The 13,230-nt window shown below is 45.7% G+C and overlaps 1 protein-coding gene across 1 annotated transcript in view; it reads left to right on the top strand.

The window, feature by feature from the left end:
* The window catches only part of IFNAR1 (interferon alpha and beta receptor subunit 1), a 23,973-nt gene extending 10,992 nt beyond the window's left edge, over positions 1-12,981 (top strand). Inside the window, exons 4-11 of the mRNA XM_029939038.1 lie at positions 779-936; positions 1,047-1,185; positions 2,093-2,207; positions 5,978-6,177; positions 6,286-6,443; positions 8,651-8,801; positions 10,426-10,571; positions 11,484-12,981. Coding sequence (XP_029794898.1) covers positions 779-936; positions 1,047-1,185; positions 2,093-2,207; positions 5,978-6,177; positions 6,286-6,443; positions 8,651-8,801; positions 10,426-10,571; positions 11,484-11,723 — 1,307 coding nt within the window. The 3' untranslated portion in view covers positions 11,724-12,981. The remainder of the gene's footprint in view (positions 1-778; positions 937-1,046; positions 1,186-2,092; positions 2,208-5,977; positions 6,178-6,285; positions 6,444-8,650; positions 8,802-10,425; positions 10,572-11,483) is intronic.
* The last annotated feature ends 249 nt before the right edge of the window (positions 12,982-13,230 follow it).

Below are 13,230 nucleotides of genomic sequence, written 5' to 3'. Positions count from 1 at the left end.
CCCCCCCCCCCCCCCCCCCCCCCCCCCCCCCCCCCCCCCCCCCCCCCCCCCCCCCCCCCCCCCCCCCCCCCCCCCCCCCCCCCCCCCCCCCCCCCCCCCCCCCCCCCCCCCCCCCCCCCCCCCCCCGTGGGGCCAGCCTTCACCAAGCCACTCCTACCTGCCCCTTGAACTTCTGCACTAGCTTCTCCCGGCCTCCCTGCTTCTTCGGACATTAACTAGGCTGATCTTTCCAAAATGTGAATCGCGGTAGGGCTCTCCTCCAATCTCAACCCAACACGAACTCCACAAACGACGGAGTTCTGCCTTTGTCATCTGGCTCCTAGAGCCCCCTCTGAGCTCATCTTCAACCATTCAGCCATCTGAATCCTCTTGAAAAGGGGCAGCACATTCCCACCTCCAAGCTCTGTGCCTCAGGCTCCCTCTCCCTGGAAGACCTTTTTCCTAGGTAATTGACATGACTGACGCACTCACGTTATTCATGGCTTCGCTCAAATGTCTCAGAGAGCCTTTTCCAGACTAACTTACCTAAAACAGCTCTAAACCCGTCCTCTATTCCTTTATGTTACTTCATTTTTCCTTATAGCGCACACCAAATTATATGTGTTTGTTTGTTTGTTTGTTTGTTTAGCCACATGCCCCACTAAAATGTAGGCTCCGCGAGGGACTTTCTCTGTTTGACTATGCCGGGCACGTGTGAAGCATTTAGAATTATTTGCCTGATGAATGGTTTGGTCTTGTATTAAGAAGTTGTATAATGAATGCTTTGGTTTTTTTACAGCTCAAATTGGTCCTCCCAAAGTACATTTAGAAGCCGAAGATAAGGCAATAAAAATAAACATCTCCCCCCCTGGGGCAAAAGACGGCATCATGTGGGCTCTGGACAGTTCCAGTTTTACATACAGCTTAGCTATCTGGAAAAACTCTTCAAGTGCAGAAGTGAGCATTATTTTTACCTTTGTTTAATGGTAGGGCAAAAGAGCATGAATCTGTTCTAAATTTTGACCGTATACTTTTTTAAGAGCAGGATTCTATTTGTTTTATTATAGGTAAGGACTAAAACTGTTTACCCCAGAGATAAAATTTATCAACTCTCACCAGAAACTACCTACTGTTTAAAAGTTAGAGCAAGACTTTTGCCGAGAAAAATTGGTGCCTATAGTCCAGTGCATTGTATAAAGACCACAGGTGAGGAGGAATTTATACCTCAGATTCAATAACTATGTGTTCAGGTGGGCAGTCTGTTAATTTTGGCTTTTTTCCCTTGGGTTGCTGAAGGTTACATGATGGTTTAATAGATATTAAAACAAAAACAGTATCACAGCAGTTACATAAGGGGGAAAATGTCACAGCGTCTGGGATTTTTTTTTTTTAATCTCAAGTAAAGAGGAATGAAAATTCTGCCTAAAAGTCTAAATACTATCTAATGACAAAAACTATTTTTATTTGCTCCGAATCCACAAAGTAGCTGCTAAAGGAACAGTTAGTCTTGCAAAAAGTATACCTTTATAAGCACAATGTTAAAATATGCAGGCATCCTGACATATTTCATCAGTGACATCTTGCCAGCATTTAAGGTCCAGGGTTAGGAGCTCAGATTGGTTTGTTATTTTGATCGTAGATGTAATATGCTTTGTTTTTAAAATCAAACAACACTGAAGGGTTTAAAGTAAAGTTTTCCTCTCCTACCCCCTTGCCCCTGTTCCGTTTATTAGTGATAAGCATTGCTGGCATTTCCTGCGTATTCTCTCCTACCTCTCCTACCTTGGTCAGGGCTTGTATAAGCATATGAGCAAACCGACAGTTTCTTGGTTTTGGTTTTCAAAATAAAAAACCAGGATCCTGCTAGATCTATCTTTCCACTTCCTTGTTTAGCCTGATACACTGAGGATCTCTTTGTGCGTGAGCACGTACAGATCTATCACCTTCTTTTAAGTGGCTGCACAGTGTTGCATTGTGTGATGTATACCAGAATTCAACTGTCACCTCATGATAGAATGTAAGCCTTTCTTGCGCGTGCCTCTCAGAATTCTTACCATATGTTATCTCCCTAAAGTAAAAATGTATGCTTTTCTGTGTATTCTTTGTCTTCTAGTTGAAAATAAGCTGCCTCCACCAGAAAACATTCGAATTGATGCGAAAAATGACATCTATGTTCTTAAGTGGGATTATGCATATGAAAACGTGACTTTCCAAGCTCAGTGGCTACAGTAAGTCCTAGCCCCTTAGTTTCCTTTTGCACCGTTTGTTTTGCACAGTTCATTATGGTCCCTTTAGCTCCATGTCAGCCCCCCACCATTCTGGACACACGTGCTGACTGACAGAGATGCGACACACTATATTAGAAACGGGATTTTTTTTTTTAATGTTTATTTATATTTGAGAGAAAGCAGAGAGAGGTGGAGACAGAATCCAAAGCAGGCTCCAGGCTCTGAGCTAGCTGTCAGCACAGAGCCCAATGCAGGGCTCGAACCCACGAACCGTGAGATCATGACCTGAGCCCAAGTTGGATACCTAACCAACTGAGCCACCCAGGTGCCCCGGAAACGAGATGTTTAATTCCGGTTCCTGCTCTGCCGGTAACTGACTGGGTGACACTGAGCTAATCCCTTACCCTCCTTTGGCCTCACTTTCTTCATTGGTTATAAGAGGGGCATCCTCAGACCCTCTGGAGTGCCCGCTGGCCCTTTCTCCCAAGTGGGTGTCTCGCTGCATGTATCATTTCCCCATTCTGCAATACTTGACCCGTGACCCTGATCTTTTCTTCAGAACTCACTTTTTCCGTGAGTCCTTGAAATGATCTCAGTCCAGCCACTCTGTCAAGTCAGCCTTCCCATTTCCTTGATGGCATCGTTGGTTCTGACAGATTTTTTAGTGATGACTTCAGCGGGAAACGAAAGGAGAACCCAGTTCTCGCCAACAATGGGTGATGTATAGGCGCTGCAGAAGTGGTGGAGAGAGAACTGCACACAATTCATGCGGACCGGAAGGTTGTAGGGGATAAAGAGGCGAGTCAAGTGGAAGGAGACGCAGGATGTGGGGGAGGAAAGCGGTGGGAAAGAAAGCAATATTTAGAGCAGAGGGATAGAGGGGCCAGAGGCAAGGAAAGAAAGAGCCAGAAGGAGAGAAGCAAGAAGCAAACAGGGCGAAGGGAAGTGGGTACTGCTCTGCCTGGACTCTCTCTGCCCTTCAGTGTTGGTCATGGAGCAGAGGTGCTCCCATGCCTCAGTGCATGCCCCTGAACCCTCAGACTGACCAGGACACCGTGCACATCACATACGTGTCGCTCCCAGAAGGATGCTAAATGATAGGGCCACAGACGAGAGAGGGATGGAGGCCAGTCTCGAAGTTTCTTTTGGGTACTTGGCCCACTGTACCAAGCCGGAATACGGCATGTGTGATTCCTGAAACCCAAAGCAGGGAGCTGAGGTGGCCCAGCAAGGTGTGATTTGGGGCTGAGGAGTGGTGTACAAATTAAAAGGGGTACAGAAATCGAAAATGTGAAGGTGGGTGGGGCTGGAGAGAGTAAAGAAGCCAAGTGGAGGGGAGGAGATGTGAACAAGGCCAGGATTGGTGAATCGCATATCTTAAACTGGACAAGAGAGGGCACGTTAGGCAAAGCCACACCACAGGGGGAGCTCAGGCTGCGGAGAGACTTAAAATCAGGTCAGTGTGGTTGCATGGCTCAGTTGGTTAAGCATCCAACTCTTGATTTCGGTTCAGGTCATGATCTCATGGTTTGTGAGTTCAAGCCCCACGTCAGGCTCTGTGCTGACAGTGCACAGCCTGCTTGGGATTCTCTCCTTCTCTCTCTCTTTGCCCCTCACTCCTCTCTAAATAAATAAACTTTAAAAATATATGATAGATAGATGGATAACATTAGGTCAAGGTAAGGGAGAGGTGCAGTTTTCTATTGTTCTGTAACAAATTATCACAAATTTAGCAGCGCAAACAGTACTGTTACCTCTCACTGACTTCAGGTCAGGGACCATGCCTGGCTTACACAGTCCCTCTGCTCAGGGGCTCCCAAGGCAGCAGTCAAGGGCTCAACTGGGGCTGCAGCTCAAACAGCCCTCATAGAGGACCTTGAGGTCCTCTCCTACGCTCATGTGGCTGTGGGCAGAATTCACATCTCAAAGCTGTAGGACCTGTGGTGGCCCACTTCTTGGAGGCCATCAGGAGAAAGAATCTCACATCTCTAGACCGCCCCGCCCCCCCCCCCCGCCTTTTTGAGGGCTTGTCTGATTAGGGCAGGCCCATCAAGCTTAGTCTCATTCAATTAACAAAGAGTCCGCTGATTTCCACCCTTAATTTCATTTGCAAATCCCTGTACCTTTGCCATAAAATGTAACCTACTCAAGAGTTCATGGGTCCTGCCCACATGCAAGGGGAGGGAATTTATGCACCAAGGGTGAGAATCTCGGGGGCCATCTTGGAATTTTGCCTGCCGAGGGAGAAGACCAGCCATGAGAACAGTTGGCCGTTTGGGCATGGGTGAGCAATGAGAGAGAAAGTCGAATAGGTAGGATGGAGTAGGGTTAAGCTTAGCCTCAGACTATCCTCTAGGCATCTGGGTGCCATTCAGAATTTTACAGTGAGGGATCGGTAACGTGAGGTTGGTATCCAAGGAGGTGGAGGTTGCTGCGTCATACATGGTGCAGTGAACCACAGAGACACCGAGGACAGGAGGACCAGTTAGGAGGCTCTCATAGTTCTGAGCTTGAACTGGCTGCTTCGAGCTGTCGGTTTCTGAGCAATTTACTCGACCTCACCAGGCTTAGTCAGGTGCCCATATTCTGTTTAGACTTGCTCTCATCACCCTGCGGTGTCCATTTCCTGTTATAACAGTCACCCATTGGTCTGTGGGCGTGCACTTCACAGCCGGCTTTCCAGAAGGAAAAAAAGCCTTATTTGTAATGTTTGCCCATTTTCATGATGTCAATACTCCCCCTGTGGTCACTTCTTTTTTCTTTTTACTGTGTTCACTTTCAAGCTTCCAAAGTGATGTCACTGAACAAGGCGTCGGTAAGGAATGCACAGCGGGGCTCTGTTACCAGCATGTCCACCACACAGCTACCAGAGACAGATAACAAAATATCGTAAAACAGTTAGGACCAAAGGAGTTTCGAGCCAGGTTGTCACCCGTGCTTCTGGCCCACCAGCTAAAAATTAAAAAAAAAAAAAAAAAAAAGGAAGAAAAGAAGAGTTTTGAGTATTTTTATTTTTAATGCAATCTCTTTATTTGTAAGCTTATGCAGTTTGATTGTTTTTTAATATTTACTTCTTGGGGCACCTGGGTGGCTCAGTTGGTTAAGCGTCCAACTTAGGCTCAGGTCATAATCTCACGGTTTGTGGGTTTAAGTCCTGCATCAGGTTCTGTGCTGACAGCTCAGAGTCCGGAGCCTGTTTCGGATTCTGTGCCTCTCTCTCTCTTTCAGCCTCTCCCTGACTCATGCCCTGTCTCTCTCTGTCTTAAAAATAAATTATATTTTTAAAAAATTTACTTTTTGGGAGAGCACAAATAGGGGGCAGGCAAGGGGTGGGGGACAGAGGATCTGAAGCAGACTCTGTGCTGACAGGCTGACAGCATTGAGCCCGATGTGGGGCTCGAACTCTCGAACTGGGAGATCATGACCTGAGCTGAAGTCGGAGGCTCAACCCACAGAGCCACCCAGGCGCCTCACAGTTTGGTTTTTTAATAATGACTTTTAATAACTGGTTTGCGGCACTGCTGAAAATGCAACAGCTGATTTTGCAGACCGCTGGCCAGCCCCGGCACACAGTGCTTTGTCACACTCTGGAGCAAGGTCTCTGGTTCTGTGTCGCACGCACGTCTCGAACTGTATCGCGAATCTCCTGAGGGTGGGGACTGGTAACCTCTGTAACCTTAGCCCCTAACACTGTCCAGCATACAGGTGCCTCATAAATACTTACTGAATTATTACGTGTGTAATAAAAAAAAATTTTTTTTTCTTAAAAGTGCCTATTTTAGGAAGATTCCTGGGAGCGAGTCAGGTAAATGGAGACAAATATCAGACTGTGCAAATGTCAAAACTACCCAGTGTGTCATTCCTCAAAATACTTTCCAAAAAGGAATTTACCTCATCCGTGTTCAAGCATCTGATGGAAACACCACGTCTGTTTGGTCTAAAGACAAGAGATTTGATCCTCAGTTACAAAGTAAGGCAGTCGTTTTTCCTCCAGAATGTGTTTCTCTGGTTTGATGCAAATTCTTAACGTTGTTTTCCTAACACAAGTTGGGCATTGTGTCCGCACCTTTTTTCCTAGGTGTCCTCGCTCCTCCCGTCATTAACATGAAATCCACTAATGACGTTTCCCTGCGGGTCTACATCAGCGCTCCAGAGGAGTCCGAAAACAAGTCCGTGAACCAGCATTACTCAGTAATTTATGAAATTGTGTTTTGGGAAAACATTTCAAATGCTGAGGTAAAAAAAAAAAACCAAAAACTAAAACTATGTGATATAAGTTTATAATCTAGGGCTATAACTGTGATTTGGCTAAACAAAGTTGGAAGTTAAAATTTTTAGCGAAATTTAGAAGCTCTAGTCATATCAGTTCTTTCCATGTTTTGCGTGCTCACTGTGGATCTCCTGCGTCTGGGCTTGTTTATTTTTAACATTCAGATCCCTGAGCCTTTCACGACTCAAAGCAGACTCTCCAGGGGCAGAACTCAGGAATTTGTGTTTCTAACAGGAGTCCTGGGTATTTATCTAACTCAGGGCTGCTCAATGCTGTTGACCTTCTGATTGGATCGTTCTTTGTGGTCAGAGTGGTCTTGCGCTTTATGATGCCAGTAATAAGTCTCCGAGACAGGACAACCAAAAAACCTTCAGATATTTCCAGATATCCCCTGGGGGCAGGGTGCCTCCAAGGGGGCAAAGAATCAGTACAATGGTTTGTGGCCCTCCAAGAGGAAACCAAGCCTCCAGTGTCCAACTCCGCCCAACAAAATCAATTTCGAGACAAGGGAAGGATCAGAAAACAGTCCTCTGAAAAGGCTCCTAGGCTGGAGGCTCATAAAGAAAAGGTTAAGAAACATGGGTTTCAAACACCAAAATTCAAAAACCATGGACAGAGACAATACACAATATCAGATAATCCATGTTATTCTTTGATCTCTTTTCCCTGTGGAATTACAGTCAAGGACTCAACCTTTAAAAATCCTAGGCAGTTGAGTGGGTGAATCCTATAACTTGACTTCATGTTCAGTTGGGAATCTAAGAAAATTCCAGTGACATGGCCACTTTCCTTTTAACCGTCTGAACACACTGTGACCGAAGCATAATTTAATCCGCTGAGAATTGCAGTCAGTTCTCTGTTGTCCCTACCCCAGGAAAACCTAAATATGTGTCTCAAGCCACCAAATTATGTAACCTTACGCAAGGTGCTTTACCTCTCTGAGTTTTTGTTTGTTGTTCTTTAGAGTGGTGGTAGTCACAGTAACCACATTTTTTTGAAAGGATGTTTACGTTTAAAATGAGATAGCATCTGAGGGGCACCTGGCCGGCTCAGTCAGTGGGACGTGTGACACTTGATCTTGGAGTTGTGGGTTTGAGCCCCATGTTGGCTGCAGAGATTACTTAAAAGTTAAAAAAAAATCTTAAAATGAGATACTGTGTGAAAATACCTAGCACGTGGCTCGACAGATAGTAGAGATTATATCATTTCAGTTGCCACCTTGTCCTGTCTAGCCAGTGGGGCCGTAATTACAGTCATAATAGCAACTCCTATTTATTGAAAGCTTACTCTGCAACATGTACCGTGGTGAGTAATTTACATGAATTGTCTCAGTCATTCTTCCACAGAACACTCCTGCCAGACGGTCTGATTGATTAAATTATTCAGCAGACCCTTGGGATGGAGTCTCCCTTATTCGTTCCCTGATGCTGGGCTTTAAGCAGTGGTACGTGGCTGGGCGTGATGTGAGCACAGTGTGGCTTGGCTCTCAGACTTCTCTCGTTCGCCGAGAGGAAAGCAAAGCGCCACATAGTTCCTGGCCCACGGAGGATGAAGGACTTGCGGGGGAGGCTTAAACCTGACCCACAGCCTCCGTGAGGGCCCCCCAGCCGGTCAGAGCACGCAGGAGGAAGATCGATGTGTTTTCAGGCCCAGGATGTCTTGTTTTATTCGCTAACACTGCACGTTACTTTGTGGTCCTTGTTTTGTGATGTTGTTACACAATATCGTTGTGCAATGCCTGACCACTACGGGGAGGCGCAGTAATTGTCCTCATTACACAGCTCTGGAAATAGGGCCGGGCGCCCTGAAATAACCTGCCGAAGCCCACCTAGCTGTAAGTGATAATTTAATACAGGCGGTTTAAGATTAGAATCCCCACTCCCAAGCAGAGGAGATACAATGCCAATTACGCCAGATCACCAGGTATGCAGACGTTAGAGTTGGCTTAGGGATATTTCATGCTCTTCTTGTGGAAGCAGCATTTTTAACTTTGATTTGGTTTGGGTGTGTTGTCCAAAATAAATTTATATTTCTTAAACATCCACCAACAAAGTGGTTGGGACAGGCCAGTCTTAGGACTGAATATTTAGAGAATTCCAGAGAGTGACATTCCCTATCTGATTTCATAAGGTGACTAGATTTTATCAATGATCTACTTCAATTTTTCTTATAGAGAAAAACTCTAGAGAAAAGAACTGACTTGACTTTTCCTAACTTGAAACCGCTGACTGTATACTGCGCCAAAGCCAGAGCACTTACTGCAGACGAAAGATGGAATAAAAGCAGCATTTTTAGTGATCCCGTGTGCGAGAAAACAAAAGCAGGTCAGAATCTTTCATTCTATCTTTAAAAAGATTTTTTTAACGCTTATTTATTTTTGAGAGAGGGAGGGAGACAGAGTGCGAGTGGGGGAGGGACAGAGAGAGAGGGAGACAGAATCTGAAGCAGGCTCCCCCCAAGCTCTGAGCTGTCAGCACAGAGCCTGCTGCGGGGCTCGAACCCTCAAACACAAGATCATGACCTGAGCCAAAGTCAGATACTTAACCAACTGAGCCATCCAGGTGCCCTCATTGTATCTTTTTTAAAAAAATGTAACTAGACTTGGGGTGCCTGGGTGGCCCAGTCAGTTAAGCATTCAACTCTTGATTTCAGCTCAGGTCATGATCTCACGGTTTGTGAGTTCGAGCCCTGCATCGGGCTCTGTGCCGACAGCACGGATCCTGCTTAGGATTTTCTCTCTTTCCCTCTCCCTGCACCTCTCCTGATTGCTTTCTCTCTTTCAAATAAATAAATAAATCTTTTTTTTTTTTTAATGTAACTAGACTGAGGCACCTAGGTGGTTCAGTTGGTTGAGCATCTCTTGACTTTGGCTCAGGTTGTGATCCCACAGTTCATGAGTTCAAGCTCAACAGCAGGCTCCATGCTGACAGTGCAGAGCCTGCTTGGAATTCTCTCTCCCTCTTTCTCTGCCCCGCCCCATCTCACTCTCTGTCTCTCTCAAAATAAATAAATAAACTTGAAAAAATTTGAAATGGACTTAGACTTTAAAAAATAATTCAGTTCACTGAAAATTGTAAAATATTCCCTTTCTGACTACAAAAGTATAAAGAGAATATTTTCTTCATGAACTACGTGAATCAAAAGTAGACCTTCAAGTTAAGTCTTTCAGTTTTAGAAAGTATTTTTCTTTTCTTTTTTAATATTCTATTTTACTTTTGAGAGAGAGAGTGCAAGCAGGGGAGGGGCAGAGAAAGAGGGAGACACAGAATCTGAAGCCAACTCCAGGCTCTGAGTTGTCAGCGCAGAGCCCGATGCAGGGCTTGAACCCATGAATCGCAAGATCATGACCTGAGCCAAAGTCGAACATTCAATCAACTGAACCACGGGCCCCCCTCAAAAATATTTTTATTGCACAATTCAGTGTTCTAGAATGTGTTAGATTTCCTCCAACACCCACATAATTCATTGCCTTTTGTATTGCTCTTTAGCATTTAATAAGACTATTTTGGGCTTTTTTGCACCATTCCTAGAAATCACTTAATTAGCTCAATTGTGAATTTTGTTATGAGGGAATGGTCAAGTCCCATGTTGTATTTTGCAGTGTCTGGGGTCGACTTCTAGGTGCTTATTAACCACGGGATGTTTTTAATCATGCCGGGTGTGTGTTACAGACGTGCCGGAGCATCCTTTGCACATTGGGAGCCGCGTGTCAACATGGCTTCCCTCACTAAGCATCTCACTTCGCTCACCAGGCCACTGTCTTTAGCTGGAAATGCGTTGCCTGCCGCTGGTGGATGCTCAGTGTTAACCCGAGATGTTTCTAAGGGTGTATCATTTCACACACATTTTATATTTCCTTTCACGTGGCCGCACAGACTGTCAGCGCTATTAACGTATTCGTGCGTCAACACTTACGTTGAAGCTAAACATCGCTTACTGATGTTTTAGGAAATACTTCCAAAACGTGGCTCATAGCTGGGATTTGTGTCGCATTATTGTCCATCCCGGTTGTCAGTTACGTTCTGAAGCTTCTCCTGCGGTGCATCCGTTACGTGTTCTTTCCATCAAGTAAACCTCCTTCCACGATACATGAGGTATGTTACTTCTCTGTGTCGCCAGGTGGGTTTTTCTTAAAATGAACAGGAGATATATATTTGATTTCTCCATACATTTTTCTTGATATGCAGAGAATAATACAGACTGGGCTATTTCCTGCAGCTTTCAGTAAATTGACTTTAGAAACAGCCATTCAATATCACATAACACGGACTAGTAAAATGTGTCCGCTCTCTCATATTTTTATTCTGACAGTTTGGCCACAGTGGCCTTTGTTTGAGCCTCGAAAGGCTTGGCATTCACCAAAAACCTCCCACATCATCGCGAGATGCAGAAGGTGTATTCTGTGGGTGACCTCCCAGCAAGGGAAATAAGGAAAATGAGCCTCCTTTCACAACACCTCATGGGTTCTTGTCCGGCACGCCCGTGAGGGGAGCAGATTTAACGAAAGCACTAGACGATAAAGGTCCAAGCGCAGGGCCTGGCCCAGGGATGGCAGGTTCACCTGGGTGGGTGTGAGAGTGTCGTTTTTGAGCTCCGGCTTTGCAGCTCAAGAGACGTGAAGGTGAATTGTTGATTGGCCGCAGTCTGTTTGCATATGTTAACTCTGTGAACACAAGTGGATCACTGAAGAAAACCTAAATGAGCACCTTATGCTGTAGAATTTCCAGACAGACTCCCCACGACCCCAGAGTAGCCCCCTTTCCGTCCTCTCCTGCGCTCGCCAGTCCCCGCCCCTGACAGTGCTCAGATGTACGTGACCTCACAGGTGGCAATCTTCCTCTAAACCTTAGCCTGCGGTCAGTAGGCTCTTAGCTGACTTTTTAATATGCACGCCAAGAGGTAGCTTTTCTCGGTACTGGATATAAGAGACCAAAGCTGTGTTAGAAGTAGGAAACTGCTACTCTTTTAAACAACCTGTTTCTTATTCCTCCCCTTTTTTAAATCAGTACCTCTCTGAGCCGCCCCTCCGGAACCTCCTCCTTTTCACTTCCGAAGAGCAAACTGAAAGGTGTTTTATCATTGAAAATACAAACATTCTCACTGCAGTGGAAGAACCTGATCAAGCTGGTGAAGATCACAAAAAATACAATTCCCAAACCAGTCAAGATTCTGGAAATTATTCGAACGAAGACGAAAGCAATGGCAGCAAATGTGGCGAAGACTTCCCGCAAGAGGAAGCTGAGTGACCAGAAGCGAGCTCTGAAATGTCCGGGATCGCGTGGGGGCCGCGCCAGAGGCCTGAGCTGCTCCGCTGGGAAGGAAGGCATCTCCAGGTAACAGGTCCTAAACCGCAGGCAAGCCCTTGACTGAGTGGTATTTGCAAATGACGGAACACAGCCGGGGACCCAAGGTTTCTGAACTCTTTCCCAGCGCAGAGCCGAGAAAGGCCTGCCGCCACCGCACCTGCCTTTGGTGCAACGGGTGAAATCCACAAGGTGCTCCCCGTCCTTCCAATGATACTTCCAGCACCACCATGCCAACTGCTTCGTGGCAAAGGGTGGTTCGCTGTGTTCCCGGCCGGTAGCACTGTCACCGTGCCGCCTGTGGCCACGCATGTCACCCATTCGTCCTCCAGCCTCCATTCCCAGTATGATGGTTCGGGATTTTTCAGGAGATGTTTAGACACTTATGTAGGCCTTTAGGAGATTTCTTTAGAAAAGCCGGGTACCGTTCCCACTGGCTTTCGGAAAAACAGCTTACTCTAGAAGACATCCGTAGACGCTAGGAACAGGATCCGTGAGATTTTCAGGGGCCTTCTGTCCACGTATCCCCCAAACCCTGGCTCTGCATCACCGTTATCTTTCCCTTCTGTGGTTGAGCCTTCAAAACATGTAACCTTTTACTAGACATTAACGCTTCCTGATTCAGAACGTAATTCACAACCTAGCAGAATAGTAGCTTCTGAAGTTACAGAGAAAGGGCAAACTGTCTAATCAGAGAAGTTATGATTTATTTTAACAGAAGGAAGTATGTAGAGGTTAGCCAGAAAACGCAGGAAACCTTGGGACCAGAAAATGCTACTGACAGCGTAAGAAGTAGAAAACAGTTCAGTAAGAGGAAAGCAGATCGCGTTACTGAAAAATAAGAGTAATGTGTCTAATCAATTCTTCATTATTAACGTGCTGTGCAGTTCCTGGTTGCTAAGGCTCATCTGTCTTTTTTTTTTCTTTCTCAGTTTTATTGAGATATAATTGACCTGTCCCTTACCTGTGTCGTGTTTGAAACCGGGCCAGCTTCTCTGGGCCGTGTGACTGTATTCAGACATCCCTTCTGTTAGGCTTGCATGTGCTAAAGAAAAAGAAAATGTATTATCAAGGTGAGGAAGAAAATGTAACTGGAAGGAAAACCTATTTTTAAGAACTCTGTATCTTTCAGGGGCACCTGGGTGGCTCAGTCGGTTAAGTGTCCGGCTTCGGCTCAGGTCATGATCTCACAGTTTGTGGGTTCAAGCCCCGCATCAGGCTCTGTACTGACAGCTAGCTCAGAGCCTGGAGCCTGCTTCAGATTCTGTATCTCCCTCTCTCTCTGACACTCCGCTGTCCACGCTGTCTGTCTCTCTTTCTCTCAAAAATAAATAAAACATTAGGAAAAAAATTTAAAAAACAAGAATTATATGTATTTCAAAGGCCACATAGACTTTATATTTAAGGTATTCACGGAGATCCTTTGTTAGGAAGGAAGTCTGGGGATTTT

Source organism: Suricata suricatta, chromosome 5 (assembly GCF_006229205.1).
Source record: "Suricata suricatta isolate VVHF042 chromosome 5, meerkat_22Aug2017_6uvM2_HiC, whole genome shotgun sequence".
In the NCBI taxonomy this organism is placed as follows: Eukaryota; Metazoa; Chordata; class Mammalia; order Carnivora; family Herpestidae; genus Suricata; species Suricata suricatta.
The sequence above is the reverse complement of the archived record's forward strand: the minus strand, read 5'-3'. Positions and strand labels throughout refer to the sequence as shown.